Source organism: Microplitis mediator, chromosome 10, assembly GCF_029852145.1.
Source record: "Microplitis mediator isolate UGA2020A chromosome 10, iyMicMedi2.1, whole genome shotgun sequence".
Taxonomy (NCBI): domain Eukaryota; kingdom Metazoa; phylum Arthropoda; class Insecta; order Hymenoptera; family Braconidae; genus Microplitis; species Microplitis mediator.
The window spans coordinates 4,886,579-4,910,120 of record NC_079978.1 but is presented as its reverse complement, the minus strand read 5'-3'; the positions used below and the strand labels follow the sequence as shown (position 1 = coordinate 4,910,120).

General features: G+C 29.0%; 2 protein-coding genes across 9 annotated transcripts in view; one reads left to right on the top strand and one right to left on the bottom strand.

Annotated features, from left to right (window-relative positions):
- Positions 1–2,332: 2,332 nt before the first annotated feature.
- On the bottom strand, positions 2,333–10,157 carry LOC130675774 (bromodomain-containing protein 7). Of its 5 annotated transcripts, none has more exons than XM_057481618.1 (4): positions 9,943–10,103; positions 7,738–7,867; positions 4,536–6,218; positions 2,335–3,886 (listed from the first exon to the last, which is right to left on the bottom strand). In XM_057481618.1, the coding sequence occupies exons 3-4, from the start codon at positions 6,109–6,111 to the stop codon at positions 3,201–3,203; spliced, it is 2,262 nt and encodes a 753-aa protein (XP_057337601.1). In that variant the 5' UTR covers positions 6,112–6,218; positions 7,738–7,867; positions 9,943–10,103; the 3' UTR covers positions 2,335–3,200. The 5 variants fall into 5 exon arrangements, with proteins under 5 accessions (XP_057337600.1, XP_057337601.1, XP_057337602.1 ...); XM_057481619.1 differs by having other exon boundaries at positions 7,738–7,882; positions 9,943–10,101; XM_057481617.1 differs by lacking the exon at positions 7,738–7,867 and having other exon boundaries at positions 2,333–3,886; positions 4,536–6,215; positions 9,943–10,157.
- A 3,790-nt stretch (positions 10,158–13,947) lies between these two features.
- LOC130676447 (solute carrier family 12 member 6) overlaps positions 13,948–23,542 on the top strand; it is a 69,668-nt gene continuing 60,073 nt past the window's right edge. For 2 of the 4 annotated variants that reach the window (XM_057482649.1, XM_057482647.1), the window contains exon 1: positions 13,954–14,418. In XM_057482649.1, the coding sequence (XP_057338632.1) occupies positions 14,325–14,418 (94 nt within the window). In that variant the 5' untranslated portion in view covers positions 13,954–14,324. Of the gene's footprint in view, positions 14,419–23,542 lie in introns of all 4 variants that reach the window. The other 2 variants (XM_057482655.1, XM_057482653.1) reach the window with 2 other exon arrangements.

The following is a 23,542-nucleotide window of genomic DNA, read 5'->3' as shown; positions in this document are numbered from 1 at the left end:
TTGTCATTATATTAAAAATAAATTTTTTTAATTGGGTAAAAAATAGAGTACGCGGAAAGCTTAAGTGTGATTAATGTTTTTATAATATTTAAGCACCGTGTTGTTGAATGCTCTATGAAAAATTATTTTCATGCGAATCATAAAATAATACCGCATTTAAATATTAATTAATTCTTGTCACGATAAAAATATGGATATTATCGTATTATTTTTCATTCATCAAATACTTTTAAAGTAATTAATTTTTTACACTTATTACCAGTTACGCTGGACAGTAATTTATCATGAATGAAATTAAAAGCGCAACTAAGTATACAAAGTGTTTGTTGTATACCGCACATGTGATGTGTGTATAGCCAGAGGTGGATAGTTGATGGACGGTCTGTTGTGTTGGGCGTTACGAGTGCTCGTGAACGTTTGCGAACGTTATACACGAGTTAAACTAGAGAGAGCAGCTGAGGATTTGATGTTTGTGTCCGTAGATCGTGATATTTAATCACAAATGATCATACGTGACTATTGTATCATTGTCATTATTATTATTATTGCTAATAACTATTATTAATAATTATAATCATGTACTTCCGTTAATATTTAACGAAACAAATATTATTATAATTGCATACTCGCGGTAAGCATACACTGCAGAATTATATTATTAATTTCATTTTGTCGCAGATTAGATAGAACGAGAAGAGAGAAAGAGTTTAAATTGATTTAAAATGTTGTTTTGAAATTTCCCAGGCATCAATACTGTTTAAATTTATTAAATTAAAGCCGATAGTCTATTTAACGTTATTGGAAATTTATAACTTTGTTAGACTGTAAGAAATCGGGAGTGAATTAAAAGTAATTATGGATTTTATTTAAATCCGAAGTCACTCCATCACTCGGAATTTCGGAGTTAAAAAAATTACTCCGGATACGGAGTAAATTGGGAGTTTGTTTTTTTAGCTGAGTGATTTCGGAATGATCTGGATTTTATTTAAATCCACATTCACTCCGATTCAAAGTTTTAATATTAAAATAAACTCCTTTTAGAAGTGAATTTCCCTCCAAGGGGATTTTAAATGAATAGACAGTAGGCTGGTTGTTAAAAATTAAATTTTCTCAGGCGTCCCATAAAAAGCTTCTTTTTAAAGAAAAAATACGTGAGGAATTTGGTTTTTTCTTTTTAAGTAAAAAGAACACGTGCCGCAGGACGATCAAAGTTCATTTTTCGACACAATCGCGGTTTTTTTTAATATCTCATGAAATATGCAGATTAAAGGAAAAAATCATAGGAACAATTTTGTAGGAAATTAAATTCTTGACAAAAAAGGTCATGTTCATTTTTTGTATAAAATGTGTATTTATGAAGATATTTTTAAAAAACTTTTTTAGATCTGATCAATTGAGCATTTTAAGGATTACGAATGTTAAAAATAACGTTTTTTCTTAAATATAGACAACTTCTTAACTCGTGACATATCAATCATTAATGCTCGTTGTAGTTTCTATACACGTAGAAAAATGTTATTTTCAAAATTTGTAATCCTTAAAACGCTCAATTCATCAGATCTAAAAAAATGATTTTAAAAATATCTTCATAAATACATATTTTATAAAAAAAATGAATACGACCTTTTTTGTCAAGAATTTAATTTCCTACAAAATTATTCCTATGATTTTTTCCTTTAATCTGCATATTTCATAAGATATTTCAAAAAAACCGCGATTGTATCGAAAAATGAACTTTGATCGTCCTAAGGCACATGTTCTTTTTACTTGAAAATAAAAAACCAAATTCCCTACGTATTTTTTCACTGAAAAGAAGCTTTTCATGGGGCGCCTGAGAAAATTTAATTTTTAACGACCATCCTAATAGACAGTCATCCGCTCCACATTCACTCCGGATTTAATCCGCGTTCACTCCGAAAATTTTTTACAATGTAGAAAATTCACGAACAAATAAAGAAACAAATTTAAAAAAATAAATACAGAAGCTAAAATATCGAGTTTTTTTCAACGTTAATCAATAAAATTTTTTTTTCTTCCCATTAAATTAACATTTAATAATGTGGGCTATTTATATTTTTCTTTGATTTATTGAAACCAGTGTAATGATTAGTTTCTTCATCTGACGGCGGTGATTTATTTTAGCACCAAGTGCACGCGACGCAGCTGGTTCTTCGAGACGTAAGCATCGATTTTCCCATCAAAAATGTACAACAAAAAGAAAAAAAAAATAATAACCGATTTGTTTTTCTTATATCTAAATTAAAATAATTAATTATGATCTAACTGAGTTCGTTAACAAGAAAAAATATCTATCTTAATTAAAAAAAGTTTTTCTTTAATTATCAATTATACTTTTATATAAATCTTACAAGTTTTACAAATTATTCGCTAGTGTCTGTTATTAATTAAGATAATTGAGGCAACATAATTATAAAATTATTTGAACTAGAAATTAATTAATTAAATAATAATAATTATAATTAAAGTAATTATAAATACAACAACTGCAAGGGCATGCTCGATTTATCACAGCAATTCTTACAAATTACATACACGTTTGTCATATTTTAGTCCATTAAAAAAATATATTTTATAATTTATATCAACTACTCAATTATTTAAATTATTCAATTCATGGTTTTAGGTCAGAATATCCAATGTAAAATATCCAGTGCAAAAATATCCATGGAAAATTTCCATTGGAAAAAATATCCATAACCCTGATTAAGAAAAATGATTTGAAATGATTCAAAACAATTTGAAATGAATTAAAACAATTTGAATCGACTAATATATAAATATACACTTAGCATGGATTAAATCATTTTTCTCAATCAGGGAAGTAATTAATTTTCTGCAGAAATGGATAATTTTTTAAATGGATATTAGTGAATTGGATATTTTTACGTTGAATATTTTTATGATGAATATTCTGACCGGTCACCTCAATTCATTTTTTCAATGTCATTTTTTTTTTAATAAAGCGATTTATTAAAAAAACTTTAGATAATTAGTATGACGTTGTCTCAATTATCTTAAATATTTTTTCTAAAAAGTTCATAAAAATAAACTCCAAGAAATTGAAACTTTTAATTAATAATTACTAATATTATCATAATTATTATTATAAAATATACAATATTTAAATGATCAGTTAATTGGTAAAAAAAAAATTAATTTATCGTGATCGCCGGTAAATATTAAGATTCAGATAAAATATCTTCTAGAGTCTTGTCGTCGTGTAGTGGTGAGTGTCCAAGTGTCGGATCACTTTCCAAAAATTCACGCAATTCGGATTCAAGATCCGGAACGCCTGTGGACTCGTTATTGGCCATCAGTGATGTTTGATTGTGCGTCATGCCGATTTGAATTTGCATTGGAGTTTGTGTTGGTGTTGCAAGAACTATCGTCGAGTTTGTTTGTTCATCAGCACTGACAATACTCGTTTGAATGGGCGAAGTATTTGACAGTAAATTTGTGGCAGCACTGGCGCCAGTTCTCGCTGTTACCCCAGTAGCAGACCGGCCGGAGTTTGTTTGATTTAGTAGATCATTCTCAGCTACTATTGTAGGATTGTGAGTGATCGGATCAACTTCCATGGGCTCTGGACCACCAACTGGGGCTATTCCCATGGCGCGTCGCAAACCATCGACCGGCGCTATGGCCGATGGCGGTAATTTCTTAGCTATTTCTGTTAGATTTTCTGAGATCTTCTCAGCGAGATTAACTTCACTCTCAGGTGCTTTTGGTACATTTGACAAGTGAGCAGGTGGTGGCCCTGATAGCCTGTCATGTTGAGCTTGACGTAATTGTCCCAACATTTGAGACGTCTCGTCTAAACGGTTTTGTAGCAATGAACGATCCTCGCATGACTTTACATCCTCTTCTGAAAATTAATTACTCGTTAAAAAATAATAATAAAAAAAGATATAAAGTAAATGGCCAAGTTATTAATTTTTCATGTACCAAATAACCATTTACTTTAATAAATATTTTAAAAATAAATAAATTATTTTATCGCGTGGCTTTAAATTTTACGGAGAAAATTAAATATAAAACCCTATCTGACCCTTAAAACTTTTTACACTCGAGTATTGAACCTTAGAAGTGACCCCAGGTTTAAAAAAAGTTGAATTAACTTTTAATAGACCACTCTAATAGCAGTGCTGGTTATTGATTCCCGTATTTTAATATTAAAATAATTTTTTATGCGCCTAGTCATCGCTTTAACCGTTAATACAATTTATTTTTAACATGCACGCCTATATTTCATCGTAATTGCGTACTATGATGATAAAAATCTAAGTTATTACAAACTGAAGCTTACTCTAAGCTCTTTCTCAAAGATTTTCACTCCACAACTAAGCTAACGTATATACCGCGCGCCATTAATTAATTTTACTTATTACAAGTAGCAAATAATTATCTAATTTATTTTAACGAACAGAATTACACTGCATTATATTTATTTAGATTTTAAATTCTGTCGGAAAAATTAACTAGACCCTTTACATAAAAATAAAAAACAAACTTACCTAGATCATCTAAAAAGTTTACATCGATTCCTAATTCAGATAAAGTCTTCAGTTGGTCCAAGTCAACTTTTACTTTATCTTGTCCATTTTTATCTAAATCATTCATTGGTTTTTCCAACAAGTGCTGAATTTTCTTCTCCTCTTCTTTGAGTCTTCGTTTTTCCTCGAGTAATTTTTTAGTTTTTCTATGATCCCCGCCAGTGAGAATGTCCAGCAGATCGTCGACCATTGTCAGAGTGTAGTCACAGTCTTTTGCAAAATCTAGTATAGATTCTGCATACTGTACAGCTGTTTCATCACCATAAGTCTGGTAAACTAATTCCGTTTCTTCTTTAGTGAGGTTGGCAAATGTAGAGTCATAACTCGGCGCATAAGAACCAAAAGCACCGTAGTAAAGTGACTTTACGGGCTTCGACATATTGCGACGGTCTTCGCGAAAGCCCGCCAGTACACCAGTGCCGTGACTTAACTTTCCAATTAATTGACCAAGTGATACTGGTCGTTGGTTCGTACCAGGTATAACACCGTCTCCGTGTACAATTATTTGTAAGCTTGTTGTGCCGTCTTTCTTTTGCCTCAAGAAACCCATCTTGGAGTTGAGCCGTTTCATTGTTAATTTATCTGACGCAGCTTTAGCGGCACTACGCGCTTGTTTTAGTATTTCTTCGGGGGTGAGATCATCCGGGACAGCTTCAAACTTCCCTAGATTGGCTAGACGCATTTTACGTTGGTTTTCTTTCCTTATTTCCTCAGCCTCTTCATTGCGTTCCTCTTGTTCGCGCTCTTTCTCGATCTGTTCCTCAGTCACCAGAGTGTCGGGATTATTGGGATCCTCAACTCCCAGTTCAAATCCTAGTTCATCGCGGGTAATGTCGTGCATGTAAGTCAAAACGGGCCTTAACTGACGTAATTTATCAGGCGTAACCATTTTTAAGCCAACGTGTAACAGTTTTTTAGCCGCTTTGTAATAAATTGTCTCTGGATGATTATAAATCATAGCGTTATCACACATCAATTTAAAATCATCAATAAATTCATTTAAATTTTGATAATTATTATCATCTATTTTTTGTTTTATCGAACTGAAATCCATTGGGTTTTTAATTATTGATGAATAACCGGGTGCTATATTATCAGTGACTGGCCAGGCAAAGAATTGCTGCGGGTCGCGCTTCTCCATTGACCTTAATAAGTGTTCTAAAAGCCGCTGCAGAGGAGTGCGCTCGGCTATTTTTTTCAACACACAAGTGCGCGGTTCGCGATGCGGCGACAACGAGCTCGTATTGAGTCCTATTCTATGCTCCGTGCTGGTGGTCAATTTCGGAGGCGCTAAATGATGATTTGCTGGTATTTTTTTTGGTACTTCCATAAAACTTTCATCAGCATCACCGACAGACTCTTGACTTGACTCTTCTCTTCTGCGTTTCTTGTCTTTGTGGTGATGCTTGTGACGTTTATCTTTTTTCTTCTTCTTCTTCTTCAACTTTTTGTGTGTAGTCAAGTATTTCTCGTACTCGGATTCGTTTTGAGTCACCGAGTAGTTCAGACCCAACTGTTGGTACTGCTGAGACAACATCGCTGAGGAATTTGGCGAATCACTTCCGTACTCAGGAGTCCCGCTGCTACCACCTACTTTCAGAATTAATTTCAATGTAGGCTTATCCGGCGTTGAATACAGTCCTTCTGAAATAATAGTTTTCATTTAATTATTGATACTCTTGTCCATATAATCTACACTATTACTTATAATAACAATAATAATTATTTATTTACAGTTCGCGTGAGGTGTAAATGATATCAACTACAAGCTAAATAACTACAGCATGCAATCAGCAGTCGCAGAAAAAATACCATTGAAGAGCAATAGAGTAACTAGACTTATTAAAAGAATATTTTTAGCTATCGTCCTCTTTCTGAGTAAATCTCGTAACTGAATTTTTTTCTTAATTAAAATTATGAGTTAAAAACATTTTTGTTGTTGCGTAAAAAAAGCTTCAAATTTTGATAATTATTACAGAATGCAGTAGATGTTGTGACAAATTTCTGAAAAAAATTATGGTTTGCAGTTACGATTTACCCAGAAAAGGGACATGTACCTGAAGATCGAAACGTTTTTCGTGATACGAAAATTAAAAACATTTATGTAATTTGACTGCTTAAGGGATGATCCTAAAGTTAGCAGACAATTAGTAATTTTCGGATTTTTTTTCACCAAATCAATTACAAAAAAACAAAAACTAAAAATATGCACATGTAGAAAATTTAAAAAACTACAGGTGTAATTTTTTCAAATATTTTTTTTACGGTTTATTGTCTAAAAAAAAATCTAAAAATTGTTAGACAGCTAACTTCAGTATCATCTTAAGGGCAGTTCCGGAAGTTAGGGGTGACAAGATTTTCGGTTGACATAACAGCGTTCATATGCGAAACATTTAAGAAATCTAGTGATCCAGTATAATTTTTACTGCCATTTTTTTTTTTGCTACACGAAGAACGTTCCGATTTTCAGGTACATTTTAAATTAAAAGAAAGTGAACTAAACTAATGAATGAATTTAATTTAAAATAATATTATTCTTTCATTAGTTTAAAAAAAAGTGTCCACTGTAAAAGTAAAGAAAAAAAAAAGAAGTGGATGTTAAAGAATAAAATAATAAATAAAGAAATGAATTACAAGCTGGCTTTTGATTATTATTAAATACAGTAGTAGTGACTTTGTCTTCACTTAATAAAACGAACTGGAAGCGAGGTTGGATGTAGATTAACTCATTACACGAGGAATCCACTTGTCTTACAGTATTTTCAATTTATAAATAATAATAATTATTAGCATAATTAAAAATAATAATAATACAGATTATAAAATTGAAAATACGTTATTAAAGGGTCGATAAGCAAAGCATTTAGTGGCGTGTAATGGCCACAGTTGATAACAGCCAGTTGATTGAAGTGCATCCACTTGGTACTTGAAAACAAAATCTAAAAATTTTGTGTGTTTAAATTTAAATTGAGGATCGAATGACTAGTTTCGATTGGATCGCACTTCAATCGGTACAAATAATACAAATAATATTTATATATATTTATTATGTATGTATTTATAATAATAGAAAAGGGATTTGGGGATTTAAAAAGTAACTCCCGAAATAAAAGTTTTCTAGCTTTTCTCTCGTGCAACTAGTCGGCAGTTACCCCTAACTTACTTCGGTTCAGGAATTCAGTTCTTGCTATGGAACCTTCGTATTTTCTCTATTACCTCCCAATAATCCACTTTATTACTTCTACTCCAATCTCACTCTCAGTTTGTCCATGATGAAAACGTAGTCATTATTCCTGTACACCATTAAACTATGAGTAAGAAGGATTCATATTAAAATAATGATGGATTATTATTTATTATATTATAAATGTATGTATTAATAAATATTACGCTTGTGTTTATAAATAAATATATTTTTTTTAATTTTTACACTGAGCAAAAAAATAACTGTTACAAACCGTGTAAAAAAAATTGTGGAAAAAGTGTTGACTATTATGAACTTCAAAACGTGGCACAACCATCAAATTTTTTTAAACTTTTGAAAATTCAAGAGAAAAATCAATAAGTATTTTGATATTATTAAGATGTGCGAAAATAAAAAACGTTCAGAAATAATTCAAAATCAATTTTTTCTGAACGTATTTTGCACTGAAAAAAATTATGAAACCTGGCAGTTTTAATGGAGTCAAAAAAAGTTTACAAATGAGTCAAAAATGTGAGCACAAAACGAGAGTGAATGTAGCAAACACTAGACAAATTTTAAATTATAAATATCCAAGTAGCACACTTGCTTTTGTGACATCTATAAGATAGAAGTTTTTAGGCAAATTTTTGACAAATCGATAAGGCACCAATATGTTGACAAAACGATTTGAAATTAATGTTATCGAAAAAATATCTACTTAAAAGTGACGATAAAAAGTAAATTACAAATAGTGGTAAAATAAGCCACACTGAGAGAACAATTTATTTGAATGGACCCAATTAGTATTTATTTGAGACACAGATATGGTTCATTTCAATGAAATAATAATTTGTTTATAGTTAACAAATCTTTATTTGGAATATTTTTTCAATCAAGATTTCTTAACTATAAACAAATATATATTTGAATGAAATAAATGATTTTGTTCAGTCAAATAAATCTATTTATATGGCTCAAATAAATTATTCTCTCAGTGCATCTAAATGACTTTTTAATTTACATAAGACTGGAAAAACAATACAAATTTTTTCTGTCACCGGAACTAACATTTGCATGTCGTATTTATACAAAAAAAAGGTGACTTTGAGACCAAAAAAATTTGTCTTATCCTTTTAAAAGACATCATAAAGTTGTCTCTGTGCTACTTGGGTAAATAGAGTAAATAATATTTATAAAAAATGCAATTATTAATTATAAAATTTTTTAAATGCGCATTTTTTTTAAATTTCATTTTATTATTTATTTACTCTATTTATTAATAGTTTTAAATTTGTCTGATGTCTGCTACATTTACACTTATAGCAAAAAACTTTTTTTTTTATTTTCAAAAATTAAAAAATCTTTTTTTTACACGGAAAAGTTAACAGTCTTTTGACTAAATAATTTATTTAAAATTATTTTTGAACTTGTAGTTAATGAAAGAGATTATTGATAAAATTTTTAAAATATGGGCAATTGATTGACAAAAATATGTTCTATTGATCGTTGGCAAAATCAATGATTCAATCAGATCAATGAATTTCATTTTTTTATAAAAGTATTTTTTTCACTCAGTGTAGACACCATCATTTATTTTATTTAATCCTTCATATAAAGATCAACTAATTAAGAATATTTACAAAATTATTTATACAGTAGAAAAAAATCAATACCATACGTATATTACAATACAAATAATAAATGACTTAATGTATGACAAAAATGATAGGAAATAAATTTTTTTTAAATTTCATAGGAGAGTAGAATTTATTGAAAAAAAAAAAAATTTAATTTGGTATTTGGAAAAAATGATAGAAATGATTTCAATAGAAAACTCCGATAGTTTTGCGCATTACTTAAATAAAATAAAATAAAATAAAATTGTCTATAATCATGCGTGGGATTCAAAATTAAAAAATCCATACTTGATAAATAAATAAATTAATTAATTATTCATAAAATAATAATGAAAAAAAAAGAGTTTATTACCAATGAATATCGATGAAAATTGCAGAGATAAATGATCGGAGAATTAGACTTAAGTATTTTCGTTTCTTTGTGGTAAATCACTGGGGTAGGGTTCAAAGAGTAAAATAAAAAAAAAATTAAAAAAAAAAAATACAACCCGGTGTGGAGCAACTCCAGAATAAAATAAAAGAGTATAAATATGTGTACATATCTTACCTTCATGACGTTCTCGTTTGTGTTTTTTGTGTTTCTTGGGTCCCATAGTTTGCAGTTGAGGCCACAGTTTGACAGATTTTAAAATACGACACGTTTAAAATAAGTTACAAGTATTGTTATTTTTTTTTTACTTTACGACGCGATTGTTTTTTAACGTTTGTACGCTGAGAATAATGGATGCTTACGACAGTTTGGCGGCCATTTAATTATCACGATAATCGACTACTCGCTTACTCTACTCTTACAATCGAGAGTACTTCAAATCGATCGAGTTTAAATTTCAAAACGCAAGATGGCGGTACTGGCTTTGTTCTCCTCTCTCTTTTTCCAACGGAAACCGTTTTGAATTTAAAAAATATTACAAATTTTCTTTATAAAAATTATTAAAAATAATGACATATTTCAATTTATTTTTCAACGGCAATAGAAAATTAAATAAATATTTTTTTTAAATCAAAAATTAAATTACTCACCACGCAACCAAAATTTCTTGTCACCAATCAAAAACTTATCACTCACATCACACTCAAATTAATCACAACTATCACTAATTATCACTAAATTCGAACACTTTTTAATAGACACATCAACTGAACTCATTAAATTACTACTTTTTTTATTTTTATAATTTGAAATTCTTAACATTTTCCCGCCATTATCTAAATAATAAAATCTACAATCTAATTCACAAGCGTTCATTGCAATAATTTTTTTTCAACTTATTACTGACCCTACAGACTGTAAATTAATCGAGATTAATTTTCAAATACTTTATATTAATTTTATTTAAAGAATTACTTTACCCAAGACCATGGACAACTAAAAAATGTATATTGTTTATTGTAAATATGGTCAATGAATAATTTATGTATATTAATATTTTAAAATATTATAAGAATGGACTTTCATACGATTTAATTTAAATTATTTAATAATTATGACGAAACACTAAAAATTATAATTGAAAGTACCGGTAGTTTTAATTACAACAATGGCTGTTTGGACGGATACTAAATAATGGTGCCAATGTACTAAAGAACAGTCAGCTGGTGGCGCTCTCTGTGCATCACTAGCGTCGGATCACTGCGCATGCGTCTAATTCAAAATGGGAACCGCGTAAGCAGAGACGCTAACTTGGCGTGAATTTAAAAAAATAATTAAGTGTCGATAGTTTTATCGATTTCATTTGAAAATGTATATCGACAATTATCTTATTATTTTTATTTATTTTTTTATTATTTTAAGTATTTTTATCATATTCTGTCACCATTTTATTTTGATTTACGATTTTTAATTTTTCCCCCATTTCAAATAAATTGTTTTACGATTATCTAAATTTACCGCGCAAGTAATAAGAGTAATTGATAAATTATTTATGAAAATAAAAAATTTAAGTATATTTTTTAGTTAAATTAATATAATTATTGACATAAATAAATTTTATTAAAATTATTAAATTTCCATTTTGAAATTTCGCGCCAAGATGGCGCTACTGCGCGTCACTGAACTCTCCCCCCGCTTCAGTAGAAATTCGCTAAAGTGGGGAGAGGAGAATGAATCGCAAAATCGATTCCTTTGTTTCAACTGACGGTTCGATAGCGGCAGTTAGTATCATCGACAGTGGCAGTAGTAGTCCAGATCCTTCTTTGTTCTTTACGTTTGAATTAAAACACAGTATTGCAGTGGCGTCATGTAATTATCCATAAAATTTTTTGTTTATAGTTATTGTGAAATTAAATTGTGCAGTGTATATAAAATTTAAATTGTACAAAGTGTCTGTGGTGCAATTAAGTGTTAAGTGTTCAGTGTTTAGTGTTAGTGTACAGTGTTGCTGATAGCTGATGCTGATACCTGCCAAGTTCCTGAGCAAAATCATCTGGCATCGTCTGGTGGGAAATAGCAGTTAAGTGACGTTTGTTTAGCTAGAATACACTTGGAGCAATTTAAATCAAATCTCCAAGTGTATTAGGACACCCTTCTGCATATTATTTCCCCACCAAGGTTTGTTCAACACTTAAGTGTTTTTTTTTTAAATTTTTTAAATATTTTTCTATCATATTCTGTCGCCATCTTATTTTGACGTACGATTTTTAATTTTTCTCCAATTTCTAATAATTTATTTTTAAAATATTCAAATTTACCGTGCGAGTAATAAGAATAATTAATAAGGGTGAATTTAAAAAAGTACTTAAGTATCGATAGTTTTCTCGATTTCATTCGAAAATATATATCGACAATTATTACCACTTAGACAAATAAAGTTTTACAAATTTATTATCATAGTAAATGTTTACGATCCTGAAGTTAGCAGACAATTAAAAATTTTTTGATTTTTTTTTTCCAATAAAATTTGAAAAAAAAAAAAAAATAACAAAAGGCACATATAGAAAATTTAAAAGACTACAAGTGCAATTTTTTTAAATATTATTTTTTTTCATAATTTATCATTTTTTAAAAAATCCAAAAATTATTAAACGTCGGCTAATGTCAGTATCATAAATTTTTATTAGTTAAATTAAATTATTAAATTTGAGGTTTTAATTTTCGCGGCAAGTTTATACTGCGTCTATGTATTAATACTGCGCAGTGTTTACTGCGCATTCCAGAATGTGCCCGAAATGTCGTCATCGTTGTCATTGGAGACGGAGCGTAGATCAGAGTAGAACAGACGCCAAATGCGCTGTATGTATTTTCGGTATGAGTATAGTATAATACATAAATAAAAACCGCGAGTTAAATACCGGACCCGGTACTAGTACATGTGTTGTGTCTTAAAGATTCTACAATTGTTTAAATAAAATAAATTCAAATAATATTTGTACTAATAACAATAAAAATTTAATAACAGTCAAGTTTTTAGTGAACTTGTAGTGAAGTGATCAGTGATGTTTGTTGGAGACAATGGAGTTTAGCTAAAAACTTGTCATTCTGAAACCGAAGTTCTTATTGCAGACATTTATCAGCAGGTTAAATTTAAAAGTACAATTTTATTTCCATATTTTTTATCTCATCATTTATTTATTTCCCTAACATTTGTATAGAATTTTCCTTCCATAATTGCCCATATTTTGCTGTTCATTTTTCGCATTTAAAAAAATTTATTTTTGAAAATCGGTCTATTTTTAGAATTCATTTCGATAGTCTGTAATATTCGAGATTTTATGAAAAAATATCAAATAATTTATATTAATTTCTTATCAAGCTGATAAAGTAGATTGTAAGCAAAACAAAATCGATTTATAAAATACTAGACAGATGCTGCCCTCTTGCAAAAACTCTATCAGCGGATTGTTGTCAAGAAACACCGGTACGATTTTTTTTTTTATTGTTTTTCTGTCTGCGTGAATACACTATACGTCGATAACAAGCAGTCTGACAACCGGCACACGTACACCTGAATGCATTCATATTCAAATGTATACAACACACACATCATACTTTTCAACATCAGTGTCAGTCATTAATCAAATAATGAACTATTTAAAATAACCCGCGAAATTTAAAAAAATCGCCATTTGAATATTTAAATTTCCGAGTTATTATCCAGCTCCAAAAAATTAAATTTCTTATAGAAGATCACCATAAAAGTCAGGCACGTGGATTGATTGATTAGATTTATTTAAAAACACGAGTACGTCGCGTGTATACGATCGCGTGCACAAATAGTGTTCATGTGTACGTGCGCTCGGTTCTTCCTGCACATGTGAATAAAAAAATAAAGAGGGAGTAATGCAACTAAACGCATAGAGTATACACGTATTTAATATTACATCAGTAGTATAGTTTAAGTTTTATTAAAAAAAACGCGCTCATTTAATTTTATTGTTTAAAAGTTTCGTGTTAATTTCCCCTTCTCTTGTATTTTTACTCGTATTTCCTCTTTTTTTATATTTTTTTTGTTATTTAGTCCCCTCTAATGTGTATGTCTCCCACTGGGATACGGGTAACAAGTAGTTAGTCACAATACTAATATATATATATACATATATGTATAACATACACATACACATACATTTGTACGATAACTTTCCTCGTTTTCTCATCACATCATACTGTCCAGACCAAACAGTCTCAGTCTAGTTTAATCGCCGGGTTTATTCACACGAAATATTGCCCACTGTGCGTTTAATATAAGAAATTCATCAAAATAATTTATAAATATAAATAATAAAAAAATAATTAACAACACTTTTATTCAGCGAATGGAGTATTTGTTTACAAAACGCCGTAGAAAAAAAAGTGCGGGAAAATTTTAATTGTTTATTTTTAAAAATTGTTGTCTAACTTATTTTAAATTGTGACAAGTGATATTTTATTGACGTGAATAGTTTTGAAATACTGAATTTTAATACTTTGATACTTTGAATAAATAACGAGACAAAATGCAAGAACGTTTTATTGTGACGCCGTTAAATAATACCACGGGGCATTATGAACGTGGTACGTTGCAATCTAATCTAGCATCAGTTGAATTTGGTGAGTTTAATTATTTATTTTATTTATGAATACATATAAAATTTTTGAAATATTTATTATATTTTATCAGCTATGAATACCTATGGAATTTATTTCTTTCTCAATACCTTTAGATATTTTATCGATCGATTAATTATCAATAATTGTCTGTCTTTATGTCAATAATTTTAAATTAAATTAATTCCTTTGTTTCTTAATAATCTATATACATATTTAAATACATGCACATTAATATATTTATATATATATATATATACATATATACATATATATATGATTATAAATGCAAGGTGAACATCTATAGTGCTTCCGAATCTTTAAAAAAATATTTTATTTTACATGATAAAATACTGAAATCCATTTTAGTTAATTAGCAATGAAGGACAAGTAAAATATTTATTTTTATAAAAATTTTGAAACGTCTCTCGAAGCAAAAAAATTGAAAGTTAATAATTTCGTAATAAACGTCGAAGAGTTTTAAAAATAAATCAAGTGTCATCTTAAGTTGTGCTAATGACCTCGAAAATAAATATTTTTCTTCGTCTTTGTAAATATTTATTTTAAAATTTTTAAAATATTTTTTTCTTTATTATTTTTAACTAAAACTTTTGAGGAATTTCAATGATGGGCTTTTAACTACAAGACCTAAGATGTTCATAGCGATAATTAATCTATCATCTGTTGTCGTTTATATGAATCATTGTTTAGATTCAGCCAACAATATTTTAAAGAATTAACGCGGACGAGAATGCGGCACTATTGACCCTCATAATTTTATATTTACGATTTAATAAATAACCAGTAAAAAGTGGATAAATCTAGATCGTTCGAATCAATCATTTTTATTTATATTTTTTTTTAACCACTACAGCTCCATAAATATTATTTATTTATTTATTTGTTTTGGAGTAAAAAAAAATATAATACAGATATTGGTGATATTTTTGAGATATAAACTTACACGTATCAATGTATTGTTGTTAAATATTTAAAATGTCATGAAATCCTCCTGAGAATTATGTTTAATATATGTAGAGACATTGAGTAGTATAAAATGTCGTAGTTACTTATTTTATTTTTTTGTTCTGTTGTTGAGTGTATACTCTATTTTGGGATTTACTTCCACACCAATATCCAAACATCCGTAGTTTCATATATGTATACATATATAAATCCAGCAAGTCAGTTTACTTATGGATTAAAGTAAAAAGTAAAGAGGATTTGTCGTCATCTTTACCCAGTACTCCCGGAGGTTTACAACTAAGTGCAGAAAAGTTGCATCAACTTATATCCTCTAGATGATTCTCAAATTTTATATTTATTTATTGATCTAGACGACTCTATATCTTTATTTCATACCCTACAAACTCGCAATATATTTTTTTTAAAAATTCCATTAATAAAATTACACTCTAATGAATGGAGTTCGATGTACAGAGGAATAGTCTGTCGCAATAAAAAAATATTGATAGAAAAAAAAGTCCAGGTACTTTAAAGTTAACTCTCAGATTGTGTGGCAAGGGGTGTAAAATCGTGACGAGTGTGAGCTTAAAAGTGTTGGTAGCTGCATCGCAGTTATAAAACATGTAATGCAACATAAAGAAACTCTGACATTGGTCGATAATCGCACCCTCTTTCTTCTTTGACCCGTCTCACTATCACGTGCATTTATTCAGCCTTTTTTTTTATTTCCTTTCTCGTCAGTAGCAGGTCGAGAGGTTTAACGTACGGTTCTTATCGTGTTCTGCCTTCCTACCTTGTCTTTAGTTGTCTATTGTATCATTGAAAGCTTTGTAAAAGGTGTTTCTGCACATCGCTGAAGGGTGGCGCCTCCAGTTATCATAAATATCAACCCTCTTATTTGTTCTACTTGGGAGTCTGACAAAATATGTCACGATATTTTTTAAAAAATTACCTATATTCTGTATTGATATCGAAATAATTGTCACTGCTCCAAATTAATTTGGTTGATTTTTTATTGCAGAATTATTTTAGATTTATATTCAAATCTATTCAATGAATTTTCGCACTCTTTTGTGTTAGTTTCATTTTCCAATTTGATTAATTAAAATAAAAATATGATTGACAATACAGTTTGAATAGAAAACATTTTATTGAAACGTCAATTGATACGATGACCTCAATGCTTTCACTCTAGAGGATGTTTGCAAAATTTATTGGTCAAAACGTTATTCGTAAAAAATGGATAAAGAAATATACACGGTGAAAAAAATGGTTTGAATTTTCAAAGATTGTATATAACGCAATAAACACATACATTTGTGCTTGAAATTTCATTACTAATTTCATATAAAATTTAAAATACACGTTTTTGAATTTTCAAATTAACACTTTGGATTTATTATACTTATATGTTTTAGAATTTTCAATACTTGTTTTGAAAATTTAAAAATCAAGTATAAATTTTCAGTACGTTTATTAAAATTCATAATTTTTTTCTTAATTTTGAATACCAGCTTGATTATTAAATTACGTATATTAAATTTAAAGCTTTTTTTATTGAAAATACAATTCAAATATCTAGTTATGAAAATTCAATTCCTTTTGTATTGTAATTTTCAAATTATTTTTAACAGTGTATTTATATATATAAGATATATATATATAGATATTGAATTTAATTTTTTTTGTACATATATTATATGTTAGTAACACGGACGCATTATTTGTTTAACTGTGGCACTGTGCCAATGCCAGTGTAACGACTTTTTTTATGTTTATCAACAATAACGAGTTATGTGACATTCTATAAACTTCAAATATATGTATACATGTTTAAATTATACTTATCTACAATGCTCTTACTTATCTCTATCACTTCTACTAATTTAATCTTTCATTATATATTAAATTACTTCTAAATTTATTTTAGAAAACTTTTATATTTATTGTTCCCTCGAACTTTATTATTTATCGAACACAAATTTAAAATATTAACTTAGATTTCTGTTTACGAAAATTTAATAAACTTTTTCCCGCGTTCGCAATTAGTTGATAATTAATTTTGTTCAAACGTTTACAATTTAAAATAATTATTTTGTTTATAATTAAATTGAATTTCATCACAATAATATGTGTTCAATATAAATTTATTTTTGAATTAATTTAAACTCTGATCATTGTTAATGTGTTAACAATAACATTCGAAGTTTCTGTTTGCTCAAAACCTCATTGAAGCTTCGAAACAGAAACTATTGACATTTAAATTTATCGCGAGTTGTATAAATGCGACAAACAAACATACTTTGGATAAATTTATTAAATTTATAACGTTAATACTAAATTATAACAACTCATTTATTATTTTTATCATTAATTATTGTTATAGCAAAAGTATTAGTTACATTGTAGATGTAATTAATTTGTTATCATATCAATTATAATTAATATTCAATTATGATATCGTAAGAAGATTAATTATACAGAGTGACGATAAAAAAAAAGTATTAACTTCAGTATGATGGGTCGTTTTACAGTCAAGTTTTATCAGTCAGTCGTTTAATTTATCTTAGAATGAGATATTTTATTTTGTTCCACTAGTTGTGTAGTAAATTTATTTAAATTGAAGTACTTGTAATATAATTGATAAAAAAATTAAAAATAATTGAGTGTTATATTAATAGTAATTTATTTAAAATTTTTGTGATGACAAATTAAATATTAATTCAAGTAATTGATAAAATTATATACAAGTGCATTGACGCATTATAATTAATATTGTTGTGTAGTGTTGTGTTTAATATTAAGGAATGACGCATAACTCGTAATCATATCAATTGACTCGCTTGTTCGGGCTGGTCCAGTAATAAAAAATAATGCTGATGATGATAATACTTCCGAGAAATATTTTTTTTTATTATATAAAATTAAAAATACCAGAAGCTCGTAGTATAATAGACGGATTAGTTGTTAAGACAACCTCAAAGAGTATAGTGGTAGCTTCAACGAGACTTTATGAACCCGCGAGACGCAGTATTTTTTAATCGAAACTCGCAGAGTTGAGAAATTAATAGAGAGCAAGCTCTGAAGTAGGCAACATCAAAGAGAAACTATTCATGTGGAGTTCATGGTCTTTTTTCCGCTTTGGTTTATTCTTATTGTTCTTTTCTCGGTTCATATATTGAACTTTGTGAAATATTATTCCAGTGTATAATTATTCATTAAGGCCTTGAATAAATAATTAATTATAAAATAAATTATTTATTAATTATTCATGTAATTTATTTTATTGTTATGACATTTTACGTTTTAAATCAAATCAATTCAACGATTTATTAACTTCGATTTATGAGTGATTCATATGCTACTGTTGTAAGGCTGTATTTGAATATATCTATAGATGCGCTTAATATCAGCAGCATCATTGTCTTCTCGCGACAGCAATTATTTTATTATTAGCCCAATTACAGCGTTTATTGTTTTTACACACTGATCATAATCAAGCTTTGAATCATTTTATCAAACTATTACTCGGCATTTAATAGCGTACATCACACATCTTTCATTCCTTCACCAATAAAACAATACACAATCATAAAATTTTTTATTGTTCGTATTAAAATGTACATTGTCTCATAAATAACAATCTACATTACAACTAAAATTTACGATAACCGGAAGCTTCTTGTGTTCGCACACATTCATATTTTTTTTTAAATACAGATCAGACAATAATGGAAATAAGGCGATAGAAATAATTTAACTTCAGTTTTTTCAATACACGGTAAAAAATTTTGGGAGTGAACGCGGATTAAATCCGGAGTGAATGTTGAACGGATGACTGTTTATTCATTTGTGAAATTTACTCTGAAGAGGAGTTTACTTAAATATCAAAACTCCGAATCGGAATGTACCTGAAGATCGGAACGTTTTTCGCGCAACAAAAATGAAAAATTTATATAATTTGACTGTTTAAAGGGTAGTTGGGGGTGGCCTGCAATTTTCGGCTGACATACTAGTGCATGTACGAAACATTTCAAAACTCTAGATCCAGTAGATTTCTTACTTTTCATTTTGTTTTTTGATCTTCGTTTCACGAAAAACGTTCCGAACTTCAGGTACATGAATCGGAGTGAATGCGGGCTTAAATAAAATCCAAATCATTCCCGATTTTTTGCAGCGTAATGACGATTACTTTATTTAATAGCAATCGGAAAGAATATCTTATTCATAAGACGTACGCTTTCAGACTAATTCATTGCAACCAATATCTTAGTGATTTTGCACGACTCATGATGCGAAGCATCAGAGTGTGCTTTACGATCGAAATTTTTATTATGCTGTCGATCAAACGTGAAACAAGAAGTGAAGCATCCAAAAATTTATTATGCTCTTATAAAAAATTATTATGCCGCATCACAATTATGATAATGTATAAAACTAGCTGTTATTAAAGCTTATCGATAAGTTTCTCGCGCGTAGTAAGTGTTGTGATGCAGCATAATAATTTTTCGTATGAGCACAATAATTTTTTGGATGCTTCCCTTCTTGTTTCAAATTTGGTCGACAGCATAATAAAAATTGGTAGGTTTCGAGCCAAGATTTTTCTCCGTGTAGGCCCACTTACGTATACCTAAAGAATAAACAATAACCCATGCACTCATCATTCTCAGTATTCATTTTATGTGTTTTTCTTTTGAACATACTGTTAAACTTAGGATTAAATTTTATATGTTTATATAAATATAAGAGGTATAGAATAATGTTAGATGTATGAACCAACAGATATAAAAGCCAAAAAATAATTTTTTTACCGCTTCGTTCAAAATCCTATCTTTCAAACGAATTAATTAATAGAAAATAGTTATTGGCAGTAGAAGAAATTAATCAACGCTCAGCTCTAATTTGATTTAAGAATCGATCTGATTAGTAATTTATAAGTTATCTAGAATTTTTTTTTATTTTATCTATTAGATAACTCAAGAGATGTAAAGAATTAATTTAATTAAAGTCTTAACAAAACTTTTCTGAAAATATATAGGAGACTAAAAATCTTCATTCTCGGATAATACAAAAAAAAAATATAAATTGAGTTTAAAAAGAATCGAGATTGAATTTTTTTTCTTTTCAAATTTTATAAATTAAGTAAAGAATCATCTTGTTAGTAAAGTTTCCGTTGATGACGGAATAAATTATTAACAAATATTAATTTACATATATTTTTCATTTAATGCCGGTCTAATCTAGTTTCATATTATTTTATAAACTAAAAATTAACCGAAATTCATAAGTTAATGCTCAGCGGTAAAATTTTCCATCGAATAATTCCGAATTATTTATATTCTAATATTTTATTATATTTTTTCAATAGTGTTGATTTATAGTTACTCTCCTTAATCATATACGTCAGGAAGTTTAAGAAAATAAATGGGTATAAATAAAGCAAACAATAATTTTCACTTTCAATCGCAGAGCAATTTATGACAAATAAAAAAGACAAAATCGATAGGCAATTTCAAGCACTGCAATCGTAATTTAAATACAAGTAGCATATTCAATCGAGTGAGCAGACTACTGTTGATAATCACGAATATACCTCGATGGTATTTGAGTAGAGATCTATAAATTGTTGTTAGGTTAAGCGTAATATAATTTGAATATACGATCGAATGTGTGCTTATGTCTCATTTAGTATGCAACAACGTCATACACAACATGATGTTGCAGTGGCAACAGGAAATCTCTTGAAGGTCACTCAGAACTTTATAAACTCTAGTAATAACGTTTATCACGTCCTTCTAAAGTAGGATTGAATTAATTTACGCATCTCGCATTTAATGAAAACCGATTCAAACCATTATTCATGTATATGTACCACTGTTATTAAGAACTTGATTATATTTATAATCGACATTTATGTCTCTATCTATCCATAATAAAGTATTAATACTAATAAAATATAGATATCATATTCGGGTTAACCACATCAATGTGCAACTTGATGTGATCTTTGGTCAAGTGGGTAACCTCGAGCTTCTTGTTACGTACCAACAAATCTGGATAGCTTTCAAAGTTCCGATCACATTACTGACCGAGTTTCCTCTCTTTCTCTCTCTCAATCTCTATTTCTGTTTCACTTTGTAGCTACTTTGTATTTAACTTTATTGTCATTCACATTGTTGTCGTATTCTATTTTCATTTTCTGTGATGAGGATATTTAATAAAGTTACTAATTAACTTACTCGAGTACTTAGCAAATAGTATTGGCTGTATAATAGTTCCCATTGTCATTATATGTGAAAAGACTTTAGCGGAAAAGTACTTTTTTTTAATAATATTATAAAAGTTTTTTTATTTCTCTCCTTTATTTTTTGTTAATAGCGATGGACTCGATGTTTAGAGTGGCGGCATCATGTGTGTGTATGTATGTGCAGAGTCACACCCTTTTACTTCCGTTCCTCTTGGATATCATGCTATATATATATATATATAAAGAGTATCCAGACTGGATTCATCGACCGAGGGTCATGCCCAGGGCGAAACTCCAGCCACTCACGTTAGCACCTTCTGGTTATTATCTCAAATTCTCTTATCCTCTCTCACTTTTGTACGTTATGATGTAAAGCTTTTCAGACATTATCAGCAACGGCTTAAAACTTTTTAAACTATTTTTTTTTTAATGCGCAGTATTATATTCTCAGTTATGACTTATTACACATTTAAATACCCTATCCAATCATTGTTATTATCTATTATTGTTTCTCAAGGGGATACGCTACAGGACCTCTTTCTCACACTCAGAAAAATAAACGGGACTATCTTTCTCTCTAAACATGAATTAGTGAAATAAGTGAATATTCACTAATTCTGAGTGCAAACCGAACCACTTTTTGAAATTAGTGGTTTGGTTTGCACACTGAAAAAAAGAAATATTTGTCCCACACGGAAAAAAATTAATCGTGAATGCAACATGATGCAGTCTTGGTAAATAAACATGATGAAATCATGTTGCATTCACGTGATTTGTCATGTTTCGGCTACATGATAATCATGTTGCGGTAACATGAGAAAATCATGTGGCATTCTCATGATAATCATGTTTCGGCTACATGGTAATCATGTCGCGGTAACATGAGAAAATCATGTGGCATTCACATGATAATCATGTTTCGGCTACATGATAATCATGTTGCGGTAACATGAGAAAATCATGTTGCATTCACATGATCTGTCATGTTTCGGCTCCATGATAATCATGTTGCTGCCACATATTGTCATGTAGCCGAAACATGACAAATCATGTTGCATTCACATGATTTTCTCATGTTACCGCAACATGATTATCATGTAGCCGAAACATGACAAATCATGTGAATGCAACATGATTTTCTCATGTTACCGCAACATGACTATCATGTAGCCGAAACATGACAAATCATGTGAATGCAACATGATTTCATCATGTTTATTTACCAAGACTGCATCATGTTGCATTCACGATTAATTTTTTTCCGTGCAAATAAATCAATTTATTTGTGGCTTTTTTTTGAATATTTCTTAATGACAAATAAATATATTTGGTACAACAAAATATGACAGTTGATTCAAATAATTTTATAATTTGACGGAAATATATAATTTATTTGTGGTAAGTAATTGATATATTTGTGGTAAAGATATTAAATTTGTGACAAATAACCTAAAATTTGGCGATACTATACATATATTTGTAGCCCTTATTTATTTGGAGAAATTAGATCATTTCTTTACCACAAATAAATCACTTATTTCACGCAATTAAACTACTCAAATATATTATATCTTTCTCACAATTAAATATTTATTTGGCCATATTCAAATATACGATATCTTTGGCTCAAATAAATCTTAGTTGGCTCAAATAAACCTTTTTCTCAGTGCACTTGGAATTAGTGAATAATCACTTATTTTCACTAATTCATGTTTAGAGAGTTGTTGCACTCGTAAAGTAAATGAGAATTTTAAAACAATTTTTCTTGGAGGCGAATTAGAATTTTTGAAAATACGAAATTTCTAGCCTTCTATCAAGGTTTCAAAAAACGCGAAAGACTCTATTTTAGGTTTCCAGTATTTGTCCGTGAATTAAATTTAATTGAAAATCGGTTACCGTTACCCGTTGAAGAAC